Below are 22,303 nucleotides of genomic sequence, written 5' to 3'. Positions count from 1 at the left end.
AGCACTCATTACAGACTGAAGGAACCAGAACTTGTGGTCAGTGCTGCTTTGTGGTGGGCAGTGGGACCTCTCTCAAATGACAATGCAAGGATATAGGGCTAATTCTTTGTCACAAGTTCAGTATTTCCATGTTTGATGCATTTCTAGCACAGTGCATTCAAAAATGTGAATTACAACAATTAGAACACAAAAGAAAGGATACTGTGATTGTGGCTCAACCTGACCACCACAGGCACTCCTGCCTGCAAGCAGAAAAGCAGGAGCACAGCAACTGCAAGCAAGCAGTATTTACCTTCTTTCACATTTTGATAACGCTTCTTAAATTTTTGGCAACATGACTGTGGGATTTTAAATTAGTTGCAGTTTCTAAAAGAAAACTGGCACTTAGAGAGAACACAGAGGTTTCTTTGACAAAATATCTACTCTGCAGTACACTCTGGAGACCATATTCCAAGTAAGATAATCACAGCACACAGCATTAAAAGACTAAGTGACACAATCTGTCATTACAGTTAACAAACCAAAGCAACAGAATGTGCATTATCCTTTTTAAAAGGCAACTGAAAAAATGTTACTGCAGTAGTAATGAGTGCATCTTCTCAAGAAATAAAGGAGAAAATCCAGGTTTTTGTAATGTGATTGTTTGTTTCCTCAAATAATTTCTCCACTTAATTCAGACCTCTTAGAAATAATAACTTAAGGCCTATTTGCTTATGGAAATTACCAAAGAGCAGCTCTCAAGGCCAGTGTGCAGAACAGAAAGTCTCCCAATACCCCAAGCCTACCCTAAGCAAGGGAGTGGTGTCTTTGCTGGGGAGGAAGCAAAAGGTGGGGTGGACAAGTAGAAAGTTTTAAAAAGTATTGGTACTTCTAAAAAGCATACAGGACAGAGTTCAAGCCTGTGCAGATCAGAATCACATCTCTGTCTCTGCAACAAAACCTATACAAAAACAAACTACAACTGATTGTGTCATTAGTGGGAACCAAGGCAAACCCCTGCCCATCTCTGCAGAACTGCTGATTTCCATCAGCATGACTGGGCAAAACCCTCCCACAGCCATCCCTGACAGAAGAGCTTTCACAAGGCTGCCACCTCACTGCACTCTCAGTGGCTAAGGAGTAAGAACTGAAAGGGAACCAGTTTCCATAGACAGTTGTCAAGAAGCATTAGGCTCACAACAGTTACTCTGAATCAGATTACAGCTGACACACAATCAAGGCCATACAAACTTAGACTTGTCTTTTTCAATACACATTTTACCTCCTAGCAGCTTATGGTCCAAAAAAATCTCTAAAGACACACAAAAAATCCCATAAAATTGCAGCTCATATGAAACAAAAACACATTACTCTATAATTAAGATCAAATAAGAAAATATTAAGAACTGAAAAAATCAGAAGTTGTTCATCATGTCATCAAGAGGTGTAAACTGGTGCATGAACAACCTGATTCCAGACTTATAAGGTAAAGATTTTTGGCTGCTAAATTCACAGAGATGATAAAGGTTCTACCAGTAAATATTGCTGATGTGAGTAGGTCAGCAGAGGAAAACACAGCAAAATTGCTCAGAGACTCTGCTGCAGACCAAGACCTTTCAGGCAAACTCACTCCAAAATATAGAGCAGGACTGCAGAAACACTTCTATGACCTATTGCACACCAGTCACCCTCCAGCCTCCACCTTGGCTTGCTCAGTGACCTACAGGATACGTTGTGTCTCAGCTATATAAGGATCTCAGTAACCTGCAGGGTCAGGGAAGGCCTCTTGAAGTGTGATGGTCAAGTTAAGCAAATTTTGAGAAAATTTGTCCAGATATGCAATCCAATAAATCTGTCCATAAAGAAGCCAGAAAGGAATAAAACACCTGAACTGGCTCATTCTCTTTCCTTTCTCCTTCTGTTATCAGATCTTAGCTGTCCTGTAACTTACTAATCAGGCAGTTTATATCCAAGATTAGGAGGAACATGAGGAATAGTATCAGACAGTTATGTGCAAAGCAAAGAGGTCTGTATTTATAACACCTTGCCTTATTCTGTACTCATGTAATTCCTTCTCCATTCCTAGAACCAGTTCAGGCACTGGAAATATGTTTCTGTGGGACTCAGGGGCAGTTAAATGCCAGTTAATAGAGAAAGCTCACCCAGGGACAGGCAAGCACCAACAATGCTGCAAGAGAAATGTACAGGATGCACAGCCAGACACAAAAAACATCTTAGATCAATGCAATCAAGTTCAAAGATACTTCTTTTGCACTACTCATACCTTCAGGGCAGAAAGTGGCTCTAGTGGCTTCTGTATGACTGAAAGCAAAAATGCTTGGCTGTTCCTGAGCAGCAGCTCCACAGGTTATTACAGAAGCACTTATCTCAGTAACACACCACACACATATGCAGTCACACCTAACTGCTTGCAAAATAACAAAGACATTCTGACAAGTTTATTACAGCACTTGTTTCCAAAGCTGCTGCTGAAAAGTTCCAAACCTGACTGAGGTTGTACTGATGAGGGCAACTTGAGTCTGCCTGCAGTAATGCACAGAAGCCTTCAATGGGTATTCTGGCACAAGATCAGTCTGAGCTACAGTGATCCTTGGCTGAGACCCAGAACCCAGCTCCTGAATAACAGCTGATAGATCTGGCCTTTGGTAATGGCAAGGCAATAGTTTTGTAGGTAAGCATAACTGCAGCTCTGACCCTCTTGAACTCAAGTACATGAATGTCATGGAAGTGTTAGCAACAGTTTAAATCTGGTCACAAGAAGCCCACATGACCAAAACAGGACAGAAAAGGTGGGTCAGCAAAGCAGCCTTCCACCAAAGCAGCTCTCCCTGTGATGGGTCCTAAGGAAGAGAGCAGATCACTTCTGTCCCTCATGCGGCCCATGAGCAATTGCAGCCCTCCTCCTATTATGTACATATGGACACACAGTTTACACCTTCTACCAACTGAAGCTGCCTGCAGATTCACCCAAACCACACAGCTTTACATCTTCCCTTCTGATGCTCTCCTGCCAAGATCTCTCCACTGCCTGAATCATTCTACACAGTAGAGAAAATGTTTTCTTGTTGCTACAGCAGAGCCTACAACTGTCCTTTCACGGAGGGGAAATTATGGAGGTCACTTCTGTTTATCAACTGATGTCAGTCTCTTGAGTAGTCAGTTAAAAAGGATTCTTCTACTGTAATCACTGTAATAATTAGATCTCTGTTAAAAATGCCAACTTAAAAGAGCTGCATAGGTTTAAATAACAATTACCCGGTGAAAATGGGATCAAATTTACTTCTAAAAATGCACGGGCTTGTAATTAACAAAGTATCAAAAAACCCTTCATAATTATTAGACTTCTCTCTAGAACACAGGTCAGAAATGAGATCAGCCACACCACTTTGAGCATTGCAGCAGACTGTTTTCCTCACGTTCAAATCAGACATTTCTAAGAGCATAGAAGGAGTCTGGAAGAAATCTTTCACTGGAAGAAATCTTGCATCTGTATTTGTGAACTCACAGCAGCAAATTACTTACAACTTAGAGAAAATTTTCACCTTCTATTCTTGTTCTGTGAATGGTGGTAGACAAGTAGAGGGCACACAGGGCATTTGACCCAGAAATCTAACACTGGTATAGAGCTCACAACAATGCTGGAAGAAATGGAGAGTGACTTTTATCCTGTTACCAGTAGACTGAAATCTGTTTCATGTTTTAAACTATTGTGCAAAACAAACAGGCAGAGATGAAGAAATGAATGAGACTGGCTCTAAACATGCCAGAGAGGATGAGATACACAACCTAGGAACCCAAGCAATCAGGAAAATGCAGGTATTTAACACACACATTAATTATGCAGTACAGTTCATGAACATAATGCACCTCTATCTCCCCAGGCACAGGTCCCACTCAGACCGCCTGAAGAGACTTGTGCCAAACTGCCACAGCACAGCACACACTCAGCAGCACAGGTCTGGCTAGCAAGTGAAGTATTTCATTTAGGAATTGCAGAAGACCAAAACTGGCAGAAGGCACTAATCCATCTCCTCATGTTGGTAATGGCCATGACCATCCATTCTCCTGTCACCACTGTCTCTCATGAACTCCCCAGCCCAGGCAGCCGTGTAACACAGACACAGAGAGAAGGGAACTCACTCTTAGGTGAGTGCTCTTCTCGTGAGCTTAATCAGTTCTCAGGTAATCAAAGACCAGGAGAAAACCTAGGAAAACTCTGCAACTGCCTCTTCTCACTACAAACACTCAAACCAGCTCAGCTTGTCTCACACAACTTTGCCACATCAGACTGAAATGCAAACTTGTCCAAGAGCCCCTTCCTTACCTCAGCCTGCTGTGTGTTCCTCTGAGATTGCAATGAATGAAAACTATTTCAGCCATCTATATAGTAAACAAAGTAATTTTCCCTAAAATAAGGATTCTAAAGAACACATTAAGATGATTTTAATGCATTATGTAAATACATGTCCAGGGCATGACCTCCACACTGAAATCAGACTGTAACACAAAGTGAACTGAGATTTTTATACAGTACAAAAGATTATAGTTTCCAGGACACAGTCTAGAACTGAATGGGAACAGCTCTTGTGATTTAACCTTTCCTTTCCAGAGGTTTCAGCTATAATGCCATTTAGAACAGCCTGCATAAAGTTTTATAACAAAATTATTCTCCTCTCATACGGATTATTGAAGTGGAACTTCAAGACATTTCATTAGTTGACAAATAATTGTATCAAGTTCCCAAGCTAAAGGATATCACTGCATCTTCCTTGCTACTTGCTTAAAACATTTCTGTGCATTACCAATACTTTGTAACTCAGATAATTTTGCATGGTAAAAGCTTACACCTGGATTCCAGCACTTTTATTAGTCACAGAGACTTGATACTACTGTTAAGTGTTATGTGAATGACAAGCAACATGGTAACCCAACAAGGGTTTCTATTCTGTTCCACCATTTGTGCATTCCAACCCAGACAAGAGCCCCAACTGTTCCAGTTTTAAATCCTCACCAAATACCATACCTAGTACTGGGTGAAGTTAAAGGCTAAGACAAAAATCTACATTTCCACAGCAGAATTAGAAAGAATTCAAATTTCAGCTGAATGAATTTTTTGACATTTCTCTCCAAGTTTTTTACATAAACTATGCACAACAGTATGCCTATCACTGCTTCCATAGACTTTGCTTTTCAGACCAGGTTTTCCAATGACCTTCTTCTCCCTTTGCAGTTGACACCTCTCAATCTGGATCCACCAATCAACCTGGCAGCAGCACACAGTACAACCACAGGTAGGACAAATGAACAAAGCCAGGAGAGTCTGAGCAGCACCCCTATCTCCCCAGCTTTAAGTTTACCAAGGGCTCAGAAACGTTCCCTTTCACAGGCCACACATCACAAACTGCAAAAATCAACAGTTTCCCAGATCTACATATGATCAAAGAGTCTGAAGAAAAAACAAGTCTAAGAACAGGATCTAGTTGGTTTGGGGTTTTTCTTAGAAGTATTAAAAACAGATCTTGAAAATTTTTACCTACCTAGAACTACTATTTTTCCTCTCAGAAGTTGCAGTAAAACTTAAAACTCAATATTACCTACAGCTTGACTGTCACATTTCTGAACACCAAACTGTACAATTACCCAAGGACTTCACACAAACAAATGTCCAACCTGGTTGGCTGGGGCAGCCCCAATGCCAGGCATCATCAGTAAGCAAACTCTTCACAGAATGCAGAAACATTTTTGGACACTTGCAAGACAAGTGTGCTTTCTATCAGAGCACCACTGTGTCTCTCAAAAAGGAGCCCATGGGTATCATTATCAAGGAGAGTAAAAAAGCACAAAACCCACAGCCCTGCTTGCACAGCTGTTCTCTCTGAGCCACAAGGTATCAGAACCTGGGAGTCTCATTTTAGTCTTTGTGCTAGCAGGCCAATTATTTATTTCCTCTAGGCACTTTTTAGGCCAGTATGCTCTATTCAACTTCAGTGTTCAAGAGGCTTGGAAAAAACTCAATACATTTGCAACTTTGTATTTTGTTCATTTACCTTTCCCATCAACCAAAAATAGTAATTTAAAAAACAACAAACAAACCAGTGGGTGAATAGGGTTCACACAGGATCTCTAGGACACACAACTAAACCTCCCCTAAGACTGCTTCATTTACAACAAGCCTGGCAGGTTTAACTACCTCTTCTGTACAGTTTCATTACCTCAAACAGTCATTCACATTAAGAAGTAATAGAATTTAATTGGTGTATCTACTGAACATTATACAATAATATGGGGACAGAAAAATATTAAAACCATTAACAAGAAAACCAAGCATCAACATTTTCTAAGTTCATTCATTCATGAGTTGAGGTTCAGCACCTCATGTCAAATAAAAAAGAAATTTGCCTTAAAACCTAAACAATCCAGGCACCTTTTAAGAAGTCACATGTGCATTCCACATCAAAAAGCTCATATATAACAGTTGCATTTAAAAAATTCAAAGTAAAGAAGCTTCCAGAGCATTGTCTTAAACTATCAAGCTTATTTATTATTTCAAAAATAAAGAAACAAACCTTTTAAACATTAACCACTTCAGGGCTATGGGGAAGAAGTATTCTGCAGAAAAGGCATACAGTGTACCACAGCCACAACCAAAAGCTAATCTGCTAAACAAGCCCCTTTGCAGACTTCACAATATCTTGCTTTAAGTACTTGACTCCTCTGTATATCACAAAACGGAAATACATTGCTATATGGTGCTGAGCAGAAATGTGAGCTGCATAAGCACACACAGGATGGCAGAGTACACCTAACCTTGTCTTTGAACACCTGCCAGTGCCAATGGTATCAAAGTTCCTACCTCACTCTTCTCCAAATTACAATGCTTGTTACAAGAAAAAAACCAAACATTGTAGATTGTAACTTAGTAAAAGGAGCTTTTTAATGTACTAAGACAGCAAGGTATCAAGAGAGATAACAAAGACATTTGAGAAAATTGAAGTAAGATCCACCAAGTACAAATGCCAGCAGAGACATAATTAAATTTTACTACATAAGGCATCTAGTAAAAAAGAAATTTGCTTACCAATTATTTAGAATTGCTCTAGCAAATTACATTTTGTCAAAGTACATTCATGAAAATGCAAGCAGAACTACCCATACTTTTGAACTAAACACACTGAGCTTCCACATTTGCACCACCAACAGATCAGTGCTTCAGGTCTGATGCCACCAAGGTGGGAAAGTGCTTCTCCAACAGTGACAGGTGCAACAGTAACTTAGACTTTCCTGCTATAGATGTCAGTCTACAGTTTGTAAATCTGCAGATTTAGACCCTTTGCTTGACTTAGAATAAACATTACTGCATATCAATGCAAAGATGCTGCCTAGAGAAGAGGCCTGTATGAGGCTGAAAAGCTTAAACAAAACAGCAGCTTAAAAGTTTCCTGATCAGTAATGTACATTTTGACTTATAAGCTCCTATGAGTCAGACACCAGCTATTCACTGTGCTTTGTCATCTCCAAGTTTATTTAGGCTGCCTTTAAAAATGCAGGACAGCCTAGCATTTCATACTCATGGCCCTCTACTGTAAATTATGATCAAACCTGTTGTCAAGGTATAAACACTCAGCAACACAGTAAAGTCACACATAGGAGGGTAGGAAAGGAAGAACAGAAGTGAATGGGAAAAGTTTCCTCTAAGGACAAGCATTTCCTTAATACTTGTAAGCTCAGTGTATTTCAAGTGACATTGTTATTCTCTCTGTGCACCCAGTGGGAGTGAATTGTGTGAGTGAGACAAAACCACAGCCCAATGTCATGTACAAGGAGAGTCAGGCAAATCCCACTGCTCCAGTCCCAACAGAGGTGTCTGCTCTCCCACGTGTGCAGCTGCTCAATGGCTGCAGGGGAATCGAGTCACAGTGCTGTGAATATCCATGTACAAGATACATACATGTACCTACAACATGTATAAACATATCAAGCACAACAAACATTTCAGAGACTGCTTTGTGCCCTTCTCAAACACTGAGTCTGAGAACACAGCTCATGTATAGAGAAACAAAGTTAAGAGGACTCCAGAAAATATTCTTATGCCAGACATGCTACCTGTCTCTCTCACCACGTGGTGCCATGCAAACTACCAGAGTCTGTGAGGTATTTTACTTGTCATTAATTCATTATATCCCTTTTGTGCAAGAACTATTTTAGCTACATTACCATTAATGAGTATATTTCTAAAGGATTATTTAGCACATTGTGTTTTGAAAAGTATCAACTTGATGCTGCATACATTCCCAAAGAATAAAACTCAGAGCTGCCTGATGTTATGCTTTTGAATTATCAACTGCAGCTCCAGTTTCATACTGCTTCCCACATTATAGTAACTGCAAGCCAAAGTAAACTGAGGTTCCCTCAATCCCTGGAAATGATCCTGTTGCCAAAAGCTGAGTCAGGGCCTCGAGTTCCAATTCCACCTGTCCAGACAGTGCCATCTGCCAAAGTGGTGGGCTTACTGCCTTCAAACTCCCAGCAATAAACCCCATCTAACATCCTTAGGTAACGTGGATGTGAAATTCATGTTTAACCAACACGCAAGAGCAAAGTGTTGAAACAATTCAGAGTGAACTTATCAGCCAGCACTGAACCCTAAGAACTTCTGAAGAGAAATTACACCACAGCCTAAACTGGGCACACTCACACTCCCTGGGAATGGTGGGAACAAGCCACAAAAGCAAAACAAACAGCCAGGCAGTACAAACACAGTTGGGAACTCTGCATACACACCTGACCACAATGCAAAACAATCGGGGTTACGACACTCTCTCCAGCAAAATTAACGCTGAATCTTCCCCTACTAACTAAACAAATGCTTCTCAGCGTTTCTCTTGAGTACAGGTCAAGTAAGAAGGCAAACTCACTTTGCTGAGAGACAGGACAATGATTTTCCTGAGAAAATCAATGTTGGAAAACATTCAAAATATTATTTTCCAGAAAATTACACCATTGAAATCACAACTTAATACAAGCCAAAATAAAATGTCAGATACCCTCCTACTTTAATTTTTAAAATTACTGAGTTAAGCCAACTTCTGGATACATTTAATAATAATCAGGTTATGAAATCATGCCCAGGGACCTTTTTTACCTGATGAAATGAATGAATAATGAACAGATTGATGACTTGGTTTCACAAGTTTGTTTTTTTGATAGGCTCTCATCTACCAATGAGACTATCTAGGAATATTTTTCTTTTTGCTTCAGGATGGCTCCAGAATTTCACACTATCCTGCCACACAATACCAAAACTGTTACCTTCTGATGAAACTTGTTCCCCAACCTACCCATGACAGCAATTCTTCAAAGTTAGTGCTAGTAGATGTTTGTTCTTTTCCTCAGTAACAGAAACTTACTAGGACCACTTCAGAGCTTCTCTTTCCTCAGCAGCTTCCCCAGCAAGGTTTTGTATTTATTTCTAGGACATTCTGCAGCCCACATCCCCATCACTAAAGACAGCTAAGGCCCTCAAAGAAAACATTTCACAACTACCAGCACAAGGTCCTTTTGTAATGAAGTACAGATGCTGTGGAAAACCAGGCCAGACATAAGGGTTTAAGCATGAACTGCAACAAACCTCATGTTCTCTGTTCTAGTCCAAGATGTGCCAATTTATTTTCAATATTCTAAACTGCTTCTCAAAACAAGACACCTCAAAGGAAATAATTCTTCTTCAGAGGAAGGCTGAGAGCACGAACATGCAACAGAAGTTTCTGTTCATCAAACTTATCCTACAGCTCTGGTAAAGACTGGTTAGACAGAAGTGCTTTGTAAACATTCACGTTTCACTGATTTCCCCCCCCACACCTTCTCACAGAACAAACCTTACATTATTGACCAGAAAAGGGAAGCTGTTTTACCTCAGTTTTAGTAGCTCAAGTTCCTTCACCTCATACATTCAGCAAGAGCATAAATTCTTGCCTATTAACCAGAAGTATCATGAAAAACATCAGTTCCCCAAGAGGGACTGTATTAAACTACCTTTAATCCTAGTACTTGAACAGCCTCATTTTGTACTTGGCCTACTTCAAGAGCACAGCATCTTCATCAGAAAACAAAGCAAGTACACTAATGTTAATAATAACTTCCTTCTAACTGAACAAGATAAACAGCAAGAGAAGGGCAAACAAGGTCATTATCTTTGGCAAAGAACACATGAAATAAAAATAAAACCCCTGAGAACTAGGAAAGAGCACATAAATGCATCTGTAAGTATCTGAAAGGTCCAGCACTCCTGTAAGTAACCTGCTTAAAGGATTCTGTACATAATACAAAACATTCTGCAGGACTCAGATTCATTGACTCTTACCTGTAACCTTACTCATGAACTTGCCAATAAAACCACCCTGTTGTCTTGAATTCAGCTTTTTTACAAGATTTATCAGATCTGGGTTACTGAATTGTAATGTGATTTACAATACTGCAAACTCTTATTCTGAAGCCAGTTCCTATTTTCTGCCACTCTCTTCAGAATTCTTTCTTGTATTTAAGTACAGAGAAAAATCAAGTACCAAAAAGGCACATAGGACATGTCCTGCTGAAATACTAATACAGGACTGGGGCTGGGGGGAACAGCCTCACCTCACAGTGAAAAACCCCTTGTTAAGCAAAAACAAGGGCACAGGGCAAATGAGAAATCCAATTTTATCATCAGTGTTTAAAGAAATTTAAGAAGGAGAACAAAACTAGAGAATTTAGAAATACAAGAGAATGGGACAATTAAAATAATTAAATCCTGGTAAATGCCTGGAAGAAAAGATGTTATGTCTATATAGAGAGAGTAACATAGAGAATGATAATGGCTCAAAGAATAAAACAAAAACATCAATTCATGTAAAGTGTTTCCATCAAGAAAAGCATTTTCACTGAGACTAATTACAGATCAATAGTTTGGAAAGCAACAGGCACCCTTTCTTCCCCTTCTTAAACATCTTTAATTCACAACCATTATACTTTCACAACAACACACATGACAAAATCCTTGTGGTCTGAAAAGGAAAATCTGGAAAAAGAAGCCTATGCAGAATTCATCTTTGCAATGTGACACCTTCCTAGTAGCCATGTTCTGAATTGAACATCTGATTTAAAAACCTGAAGACTACAGCTCTTAAAATCACATCAGCAAACAAACAGCAGCACTAGATGTGTGTGCAGGGCAGCCTTCAATACCAATGCTCTCCTCAAATGGAAGCTTCACGAGCCTTCCAGGCAGGCTACAGGATCTGTGATTTCTGTTTGCAACTCAGAAAGAACTGTGAAGTCTTGAAATTGATATAAAGTACGAGCTCAAACGGATGTTGGAAAGCAATCCTCTCCAAACACACCCTCTTGAAAGCTTCCAATTCAAAAAGCATTAATTTCTTAATTCCTGATTAAATATAAAGGAAACCAATCTTTAAGTATGGTACTTAAACCTTAAGAGGATCATTTCCTCTCTCACTCAAACTATCTATCTGTGCTTGAAGAAACAAAGTTTTCAAACTTGTATTCCAGCCTCAATTGATGCAATTCACCTTCACATCTCTGCTTACTCAGACCAGGTTAGTCCTGGAAAGCACAGGAAGCAGAACACACAGAGATACAAACACAAGTGGATGGGAGAGCAGAGCACACTCACTGAACAGAGGAGTACATGTACAGACACAAAAGCAGAGACAGCATCCTCTGCCTGGTACATCAGTCTTTTGATGTGTTCCTTGACACTAAGGCTCGTGTTTCCTCTCACAAGTACAATGTGAAAAAGTAGCAGAAAAAGAACAACTAACTTATTACATACACCTATGGCCTGCCAATGGCAATATTCGTTCTAGCAGAGCAGATGCCTACACAAACACACACTCTGTCCTACAAAACAAACTTGAAAAAATAATGCATTGATTTAGAGGTATTCAAAACTCAGACTAAATACCCATAGCAAATTGGTAAATAATTGCATATACATTTCTGAGGAATATAATCATATTATCAGGGCACAATTATTGTGATGGCTACAAGCAAAGTGGTCTGCTCAATGAAAAGATCAACTGAGTGGAGGGGTGCTACATTGCATAATCTTCCTACCTGAAGCAAATTAATACTAGGCAGGTTCCTATGAATAACTAAAATTTTGCTGGAATAAATACAGAATGTTAGCTATTAAAATGAAAAGAAAACTAAGGACACATCACCATACTTCTCAAACATTTATGTTACAGAACTACTGCACCCAGCATTATTCATATCCTGCATACAATTAATACCCAATCCTTAGCTGAAGTACATTATATGATGGATCAAAGCTGGAAGATGATGGATCAAAGTCAGGAAGATAACATTTTTGGGCTTCTCTTTAAGGCCAGCTGTGAAAATTCTCAGAAGGTAAAGCTTTTCCATACAAGTCTGTGTTTAAAATGATTTACAGTTGATCCTGACAAACTCCTCTCCTCCAAATCCCTGCCAGTTGTATTACTTCTTGTGCTCTCACAAATGCTGCTAACAAAGTTGTATTTGTGGGCATCCTCCTTTCCCTGGCTTAATATAAACAATTTGAGACATTTTTTAACTTTCCCAACTGTCAAACACACTCATTGCAAGTAAGTGAGTACTAGGTACACCTACCCCTTTTAACCTCAAGTGTGAACATGGACAATTGGTGTCACTGTGGGTAACTCTGCTGTGCAGAAAGCCACTGCTGGTACACAGCTCCTCTGTGTGCCATCATTGGGATTTCCACAACAGGGTAAAAATAACCTGAGATTGCATTCTCAAATTCTGTAAGAGCAGTCTACACACAACTTTTCTGTATCAGCTTCCTTAAGAGGAACAACTTAAGAGGAACCCATAGAATAGAGCCACAGAACATCCAGAGTTGGAAGAGACCCCCAGGGAACAAGTCCTACTCGTGGCTCTGCCCAGAACAACCCCAAGAGTCCCACCATGTGCCTGAGAACACTGTCCTGATGCTTCTGAACTCTCTCAGGTTTGGTGCTGTGACCACTTCCACAGAGAACCTGTTCCAGTGCCTAACAGTGCTCTGAGTGAAGAGGCTTTTGCTAATATCCACCCCAAACAATACCTGATACATTTTCAATAATCTTAATCTTAATTATTCTGCTTTCAAAAGGAAAAATTTCTTTCAATACTAGTATTACAGACAACTATCAAACTGAAGTCTGCCAATTCATACCCTCCTTAATTTCAAAAGGGAATCTGGACCTCGTGGAGAAGGCTCTGATATGAAAAACCAATTCCCACTATTTTCTGAAAGTTTCAGTATTTCCAGCATTGCTTCAGAGCACAGCACACACCTTTACCATTATCACAGGCTTAACAGACAGCATACACAGAACATTGCCTTATCAGCCACTTCCATGGCAGACCCCTGCTCACAAGTTCCCCATGGTGTAACTACAGGACATGTATCCCGATTCCTCAGCTTTTACACAGAGCTGTCAGCTTCCCGGCAGTTGTCAAATCCCAAAGGCATAATCTATGTCATATTAATAGATGAGGGCCCATCCCAGTGAGAAATCAGAAGCAAAATTTACTCAATCTCATCCCAGACTCAAATTCCACCAACCTGTAACAGAATCTATGGCACCAGCATCCCTCTGACTTGAAAGGGAACACTGCTGCTACAGGTGGGTTCACACCACAGCATTAACAACTTTCTTCAGGTACCTGAAGGCAGTGCATGAACTGATCACTACAGAAGCCACTCTTCATGATCTACCACATTTCCTAACTTGCATGAATGCTCAGAATACCTTAAATAACATCAACTAAGCAGAAAACTTTACTGTAACTGAAAGTCATCACTATTACTCTTACATGTGAAATTAGGCCCCACTTGTCATGAGCTGCCACATTTTTTCTCTCTAAATTCTCTGTCTAAGCATTTGAAACATTTTTCACATAGGTTTATCTGAATAAACAACTAAGCTAAGTACCAAACTAAACAGTAAAGTTAAGGTCATGACATGAACTCCCAGAAAAATCTCTTCCAACTACAAACTGAGGTGTCTGTAGACTTACTTTAGACAAAACTGAAAAAAGCCCTTGTTTCTGTGCTCCCCTCCTATCAAACATGCAGGTTCTTGGAAACCTCATCTACAAGTTCAGTGTATTTAAAATTATGCACTAAAAAAAGGTTAGACTGGCATACAAAATTAATGCCTTTGCTATGAGTGAGCAGCAAAGATGCTCAAAGGGGAACACAACACAGACAAAAACCAATGCTCTTCCAGTTTATGGGACTCATGAATCCAAGACTATGCAAAAGAGGTGTACTCTCCCCATTTACCTCAAAATCCTTTCATGTTTCAGTTGTCCTTTTCTAAAAAGAGACCACTAAAGGAGTTCAGTTGTTCTGCTTAAGATTTCAGGACTTCTACAGCTGGAGAGGAGGACAGAGATTCTCTTTTGTTAGTAAGCAAAAAACTTTATAGAGTTTCCTAACACCACATCAAATGAAAAAAAAAGCCCAAACAAGCCCAGACTGGAAACTAATGATTCAGGAACAGTACCTGCTATGATTTTACATTCATATAATTCTGATGGCCCCAACAAGATTCTAAACTACTCAATATCCATGAATCCTGTGTCAGTAAGGCAGTGGTTATTTCAAGAACACTTAAGGCAGCACACACACAATTACACACACTCTGTGGATGCACTCACAGAATGCAGTTTCCTAACCTGGCAGGAATGTAATAAAAAAGACTGGAGAGCCTTCAGTGAAATTTCCATACATAAGTTAGTTAACACTGTTAACTCTGACTCACTACACTCAGCTACATGCTCACTTCATGCATTTTGAATTCATTAGGGCTTAGATGGTAACATGTGGGTGACTTTTTGTACATTCCTTCCCAACATTTTTCCTTGACAAGCCAAAATCAGCTGTTTCAGCAGCAAGAGACCCTGGATATGGTAGCCTCCCAATGCCTGCAGTATGGATTTGCGAGGAGAAGGACATTTTTCTGCCCAGATATGGCTTAGCAGAGATCTGTGCTAGCAGTGCCCAAGGCAGATCCATGGAAAGGATGTGATCCTTGAGCCCATCCAAACTGGGTAAATGAAAATTTACCATGTAGTGCTTTGATAAATTAAGATACATCCTATTAGAGAGTATGTCTGAAGTGTTCTGAAGCATTTGAATGCACATTAGCTTATCTTCACTGGGTCTTCTATAGCATTTAGCAAATACTGACAGGTCATGCTGAAGGGGAAGAAGGGGGAAAATTACATCTAATAATGAAATTTTAACAAATAAGCTTTTCTTAAACATCCTCAAAAGCAGGGCAGGAAAGATAATATGACTGTGGATTTAAAGAGATCAAAAGCACAGTTTAAACAATTTCAAGTTTGCTGAAGCACCAGGTAACAGAGTATGACAGCCCCCAGAAATGCTGATTACACACACAGACTGAATGGCACCCGCTGTGCAAGCTGTCACTCACACTATGACACACACACAAAGGAAAACAGTCAGAACTGAATGAACAGCTGTACAGATTACAATTTTGGACTCTGGGTGCTTCATTCTTCTATCTGTAACTAGCAACACTGACTAAAATTAGAAATCAAGCTTTAAATTTAAACTGTGATCCACAAGAGAACAACTCCGTGCAGTGCAGCACTGTCAGAAATCCAGCAGGGCAGGCAAGCAGCGACTCCAGAGCTCAGGTGAGGACAGGGACTCACCACCAGTCAGAACAGGGAGTCAGCAATCATGTCACAGACACTGACATTTTAAAAACTTTACATGAGGGAGAAAGGGCATTTAACCTATACAAACTTGAACACATAGAAGACAAATCAAAACTAATAGCCAAAACCTTAGCAGACCAAAGCACTATCAGAATTTACACAAGGACAACAAACTCACTCAAGGAAAAAGTCAACCAACCCCCTTCCACAAACCCATGACAATTCTCACAACCCTAGGGCTGTTATTAACTCTGGAAATGTCACCAACACAGACAAATTATTCGGTAATTAATTTCTCACATCTAAGGGACTTAATTAAAAGTATCTCTGCTCATGCTAATCTTTGCTAGGGCACTGTTTCAACCAACAAATTTTAACTTCCCAACACTTTAAAATGCCTTACAATGCTGACATGATGTCTTCAAACACCTGGCTAGGTTCCTTCTTAAAACTCCCTTGAAAAAACCGAAAACCCAACTATAGTCATAGTCATTTCCCATAAGGATTTATTTTATAAATTATCCACTAAGTCACAACAACCCATCCCCCCTTCTATTTTTTAAGAGAATCTAGAGGCTAGGGATGTAGAGTGTGTTCTTTCTACTTTCCTTTCAAAAAATGCAAGGAAAACAAGAGTAGTTTCCCTTGGTTTGGTTGGAGGCCATCAAATCTAGGCTGCCTGTAGAGCTATACATGCTTTCTTTCTGAAATGTCACTGACCATGTTCAAAAAGCTTCAGTCTGTCATTTTTTTTCACTTTTGATCCTGCTTAACTAAAGTTACCTCTGCTCTGCTTTCCCAGCTGTCTCCTTTCAGTCTAGAATCTGAATTTCTAGTTAAAAAAAAATTAACACTCTCCCCAGAAATAGTAAACCACAGGATACACAAAGCAACACCTTTTTAAAAGTCCTTTTTAAATGATAAACAAATCTACTCCACCTACTTGTTTATTCACAGTTATCAACAGTATTGATAGCCAAATCTGCTTTACTGTATTACTAACAGTGGTCTGTTGTCTGGTTCTCAAAATTACAGCACTGAGGATCTGTTTTGCTCAAAACCAGCATTTTGAAATAATACAGGGGATGTTTAGTGTTATATAAGAAGATTAATTACATTTTGAAGAGGGTTTTTTTAGATGTATATGATACTTTTTAATTTCTTAGATGCAGCAACAGACTTGGCAACAGCCACACTGTGTTCACCTCAGAAACCTGGCAGCCAAAGCAATGTCAGAACACAGGGTGAGCTGGTAACCTCCAGCACCACTGTCTGCATGTCAGAGGCTTCTTACTGCTCCTTCACCTCCTAACAAAAGCACTGACTGAAGCCAAGCAGGGCAGACTCTGCAGAATGAACACCACTTAGCTGTCACTTCCTTTAAAAGGGTTACTTTTTATATACACCTGGATCAAGTGCATGTTTTACAGCTCCCACAGACCCAGCAGGGCTGTTTTCCCTTCAGAAGACACTCAGAGAATATCACTCCTGAACTGAAGTTTCCAGCTGTAATAAGGAAGATGCACTATTTTCACTACTCACTTCTCTGTAGGAACATGATGGGAGAAAGATAAGATGAAAGGGAAGCAAAATAAGATTCCTTTTTGTGCATCAAAACAGCAATTAGTCATTTAAATATCTTGTGACTTGATGCCTGAATATTAAATCTCTTTGATTGCATTTTTCCCTAGGGAAAGTTAGTTAGGCAAGAGGAGAACTCTTAGCTCCAAATATCTGTTCATTTAAAATTACATTTATGCAAAACTCAAACCAATGTTAGAATTCTATTTATAAAAAGTTATAAATGCTAATTCCTACTAGTTGAAGATATCCTACCCTCCAAAATCTTATGGACACTTTGCCATCTGCTTGTAATGAAACATCTATCATTTCTCTAAGATAGATTCCAATTCAAGTCCTCAGCTAGATAACACAAACTATCAACTTTCCAAAATCCTGCATGGCCTGAGGTTTGGGAAACAGAATACAGGAGGGTATTAAACCTATGAGGTTTGTTCCAACTCAAGTCATAGAATTGGGTTCTCTGTTGTCAACACTAATATAAACTGAAGAGAAAGCTTTTTAGGGCAAGGAGGAAGGAAGGAAATTTAGTAAGTTTACAGAAACAATAAGGAACAAGAGTTTAACAGGAACTATTTTATGTAGGAAGGTCCAAAAAAAGATTCAGAACACCTGTGATTACTGATGGCAAATGAATTCTTTTGGGGGTGTGTGTTTGTGTGTGTACACACACATTCAAAACAAATGCAGGAGCAAACTCCAGCTGTGGGAAGTGTCTGGAGCTAACCCTCAAAGCTCAATTTAGGAAACAAAAGCATCACATTAACCACAAAACCAAGTCTTATAATTAATGTTTAAAATTTTTTTCCTTACCCATGACTACTTCGGTAGGATGTACATGTCTGGGTTTAGGGAGATGATACAGACAGGCCATGTAATTTCCTAGCCTGAAAACTTGTAACTGCCAGGCAAACAGCACAAGAGAAAGACAGCAACCTGACATTTCTACAAATAAATGCATGCATGCAGTCTCACTCTCCTGAACTGAGAGATAATCTCAGCAAGTGTCACAGCAAACAACAAAATTTAATATTCTGGTACAAGAGGAAATAAAAGGTGCTTTCTCTCATATTCAGAATCTACAGGTATCAATTCAGAATATATCTACTGTGCCCAAAAGAAACACAAGCATCCTAAGCACTGCTACCTACCACTTAAATACTCCTCAATCCATGGTAAAGTTTTAAGCATCTTCACCAAAATAAACACCGCCGAAACAACTTGATAAAACCCAATCTATCAGTTAGAAAAATAAAAAAAAAACCACAAAAGCACTACACTTTACAATATACATTTTAGCACATGTGTAAAGCAACTTATGACTTGCAGAAGACTTGGAAATACCAAATTATGTTAAAATGGTAAGGAGTTATGTTTAAAAAAGGCTCAGAGAGTGGTTACTCTATGGGCAACAACATGCAAAGTACAATACTCTCTAGAAATCTTTCTGCCTGAAGACATTTCATAAAAATTCACTGAGGCCATTAACTAAGAGCAATGGTGCCACAAACAGGAAACTCCACTTAAAGATGATACCTGTCTTAAAACAAATGTAACTCCAAGTTCGCTACATCTAGAACTGGGAACTAAAAACTTTACTGCCTGTCACCTTCAAGGGACAAAGAATTCTGACAACTAGAAAAACTCAGGACTATGAAACTCTAACAGAATCACTGAATATTCTGAGCTGGAAGGGACCCACAAGGATCACTGAGTCCAACTCTTCAGTGAATGGTCCATAAGGGGATGGATCCCACAGCCTTGGCAATACCAGCACGCTGCTCTACCCAACCGAGCTAGTGTCACCTTTGTTCTTAGCACCAAATTTCAAAACCTGCTTACATAACTGTATTTCTGCAGTACTTCCCTATTTGCTGTGCCCAACGCACAGATGGGGAGAACTGATTATACTACGGAAATAATTAAAGATTTACAACACTGCAAATAACGCACTTCAGAGCAGAGTCTTCAACAGTAACAGTTACCAAGTGTTTTATCTTCAGCAAAAGCAGCTACTTATTGTTCTACCTATCTTAGAAAGTGCTGAGTGAATGATTAAATGACTCTGAAGTTCAAAACGGTTTAAAGTTTCATCCTCCACTGAGACAGCAGAACCGAGCAGGAAGTGACAGACTTTTAGCCTCCAACACGGATTTCCTTACTCTGCGCAGCGCTTCAGAACTGACTTTGGTGGGGACCGTCACAACTTCACTTACACCGCGCCTGTCTGATGGCACTTGCAGGGCTCTCAGATAAACCTAAACACAAATGCTCCCACTTCCCACTTCAAGGGAAAAGGAAAAGGCGCCACCTGGGCCCCACGGGGCCCCGCTCCCCTGAGGGCGGCCGGGCCCGCGCGCGCTCCCGCCGCCGCGCGCCCCCCGCGGCGCCGTCCGGCTCGGCAGCGCCCCCCGGCGGGGGAGCGCGCGCACGGCGCCGCCGCCGGGCCCCGTCTGCTCCTCGCGGCTGCCGCACCAGGCCCGGCCCAAGGACCGAGACACAAAATGGCGGCCGCCCCGCTGTGTCACGTGACCTCCTTTGTGCCTTTCGGGGCCCCGCGGAGGGGCCGCCGGCGGCCGCGGGGCACGAGCGGGGGACGAAGGGGCCGTGAGGGAGCTCCGGGGGAGGGCGCGGTGAGGGACGGCCGGGCTCGGCGCTTTCCCGCCCCGGGTGTCCCCCCCCTCCCGGCGGGCGGGGAGAGTGGGGAGAAGATGGCGGCCATTTTGTGCTTGCGCAGAGGCGAAGGTGGGGGCCCGGGTGCGGGGGGGATGGTGGGACCCGGCCGAGGGGGGGGGGGGGTCTCACGTACCGACTCCTCTTCCTTCTCCATGCCCGTGGGCATCTGCGGCACGGCCCGGTTAATGGAGGCATATTCGGCCAAGTCAGGCAGGTCCTCGCAGCGGAAGACGGGCAGCGGCTTGGACGCGTCCAGCGCCCGGGCCCGGAACGACAGTTTGCTCATGTTAGGCGGCGATGGCGGCTCCGGCTGGGAAGGGGGGGGCGACAGCAAGCGCGCTCCGAGCTGAGAGCCGGACCCCGCCGAGCGATCTCATGGAGGGACCGGGGCTCCCCCGGCGGGGCGGGGCGCACTCCGACACGGGGCCCGGCGGCGCCCGCTGGCGCGGCTGGGCTGGGCGCTGGCTCCGCTCCTCCGCCGCTCCGGTTCCGCTCAATACGCCACGGCCAACATGGCGGACATTAAACCTCGACTGGCCGCCTCTTTCAGCCAACCCCAGCGCCACAGCCATTCCCACACTGCATCGCGCAGGGCGCGGGCACGGCGCCGCCCGGGGGGAGCGCGCGCGGCGCGGGCACGGCGGCGCGGGCTCGGGAACGCGGGACGCTGCGAGCGGCCCGAGCGGGCTCGGGAGCGCGGGAAGGCTCAGAGCCGCCGGAGCCAGATCGGGGCACCGGGATCAGGGGCGCAGTCGGGAGCAAAGGGAGTTTTAATCAGCGTGTGCGGCACCGCTCCGCCCTCCGGCCGCCGAGCTGTGCCGCGGAGCCGCGCTCCGCTCCTGCCGGGGTGAGGAAGTTGGGGCAGCCCCTCAGCCCGGGGGGAACCTCCCCTGGAGCTGCGCCTGACCATGACAGCTCTGGGAAACCTGGCCGAGAGAGGCGGGGAGGTGCCGGCCCCGACCTTTGCGGCCTCTCGGGGGCAGGACCGCGGGACAGCGGTGCCGGGCTCTGAATTCACCCCGACCCCGGGGGCTGCGGTGCCCCCGGCCGCGGCCGGAGCGGCGCCCCGCGAGTGGGGGGATCTGACCGCGGGGCCGCCCCGGGAGCGCCCCTCGCCTCAGGGCCCGGCCGCGGCCCCGCAGCCATCCGCCGGGCGCTGTCCCTGTCCCTCCGCGCCGCCGAACCGGGTCCGCGTCCGTGCTAAATAAAGGGGAAGCGCGGGCACCTGCCCGAAAACGGTGAAGAACCGTAAGAACCGGGCACCTTCACAATGGCATTTCCCCTTTTCCCTTAGGTTTTCAGAAACTTAGTCCGGCAGCAAAGTGCAGACACGTGAACTGGTTTAAGCCTTGCGTGGACTTAAGTTATTATCAGTGACCCGCTCAAGCGAGCTCACCCCAGGCAATGGGTAGAACCCACTTGAGCGTGTCTGATTAGGGAAGCTCGTTTACATCTCAATGAGTCGATTAAAGTGATGCACTGTTCGGCTCTAAGCAAGGGATCGGAAATGCCGAGTTAGCCCCGTCTCGGTGCTCTCTGCACAAGCAGCCCCAGGGCATCCCAGCGCGGCCACAGGAGCGGCAAACTGCGCTCCGGCCGGGCCGGGCCGGGGCTGCCGCCGCCGAGCTGAGGAGCTCTGCGTGCTCGTGTGTGCTCTCCCACCAGGTTATGGGTAATTCTAGCCCTGTAGTCAAAGCTATCTTACCGAAGTTATGCTTAGTTTCATTTAAAATGCGAGATGGTTGTGGGTTGACTGAATTTCAGCGTCCCTCCGTTTCTAATGCAAAATACTGTCGTTTTTACGGTCACACGGGAATCGGTGGACAGAACTTTCCTCTTTATCACATACTACTCTTGGGAAACAGAACTTTCAGAAATATGGCATAGGTATAGCAAAAACAACCCCACAAAAACAACCAAAAATAGAAAAATCTAATTTTGCTTAGCAATTTTAGAAATCTCTATAATAGAAGCAAAAGCCATTTTAAAAATCGCACCACCTCAATAATAATAATAATAATAATAATAATAATAATAATAATAATAATAATAATAATAATAACAACAACAACAATAATAATAATAATACCACCACTCTCCTCAACCTTAAGCCACTACTAGGCACCAGATGAAATATTGCTAGATGCAGTTATTAACAGAATATTCAAGCCAACTATTTGCATGACTGTTTGGGAAACCAAAGCCCGGTGGGTTTCCCAAACTGCTTAAACTGCAACTCATTTGGCTTCATAACTTCTTTGGGATGCTAAATTCTACCTGTACTGCAAATGGGTAATGCAGTGGA

At 42.5% G+C, this 22,303-nt stretch overlaps 1 protein-coding gene across 5 annotated transcripts in view; it reads right to left on the bottom strand.

Annotated features, from left to right (window-relative positions):
• The window catches only part of EPC1 (enhancer of polycomb homolog 1), a 64,302-nt gene that overhangs the window by 29,585 nt on the left and 12,414 nt on the right, over positions 1–22,303 (bottom strand). For 4 of the 5 annotated variants that reach the window (XM_074528999.1, XM_074528713.1, XM_074528784.1 and 1 more), the window contains exon 1: positions 20,132–20,284. The exons of the other annotated variant lie outside the window; for it this stretch is intronic. In XM_074528999.1, the coding sequence (XP_074385100.1) occupies positions 20,132–20,284 (153 nt within the window). Of the gene's footprint in view, positions 1–20,131; positions 20,285–22,303 lie in introns of those variants that run through there. 5 annotated transcript variants of the gene reach the window in all.

The sequence above is a fragment of the Zonotrichia albicollis genome, chromosome 1 (assembly GCF_047830755.1).
Source record: "Zonotrichia albicollis isolate bZonAlb1 chromosome 1, bZonAlb1.hap1, whole genome shotgun sequence".
NCBI classification, from domain to species: Eukaryota; Metazoa; Chordata; class Aves; order Passeriformes; family Passerellidae; genus Zonotrichia; species Zonotrichia albicollis.
The sequence above is the reverse complement of the archived record's forward strand: the minus strand, read 5'-3'. Positions and strand labels throughout refer to the sequence as shown.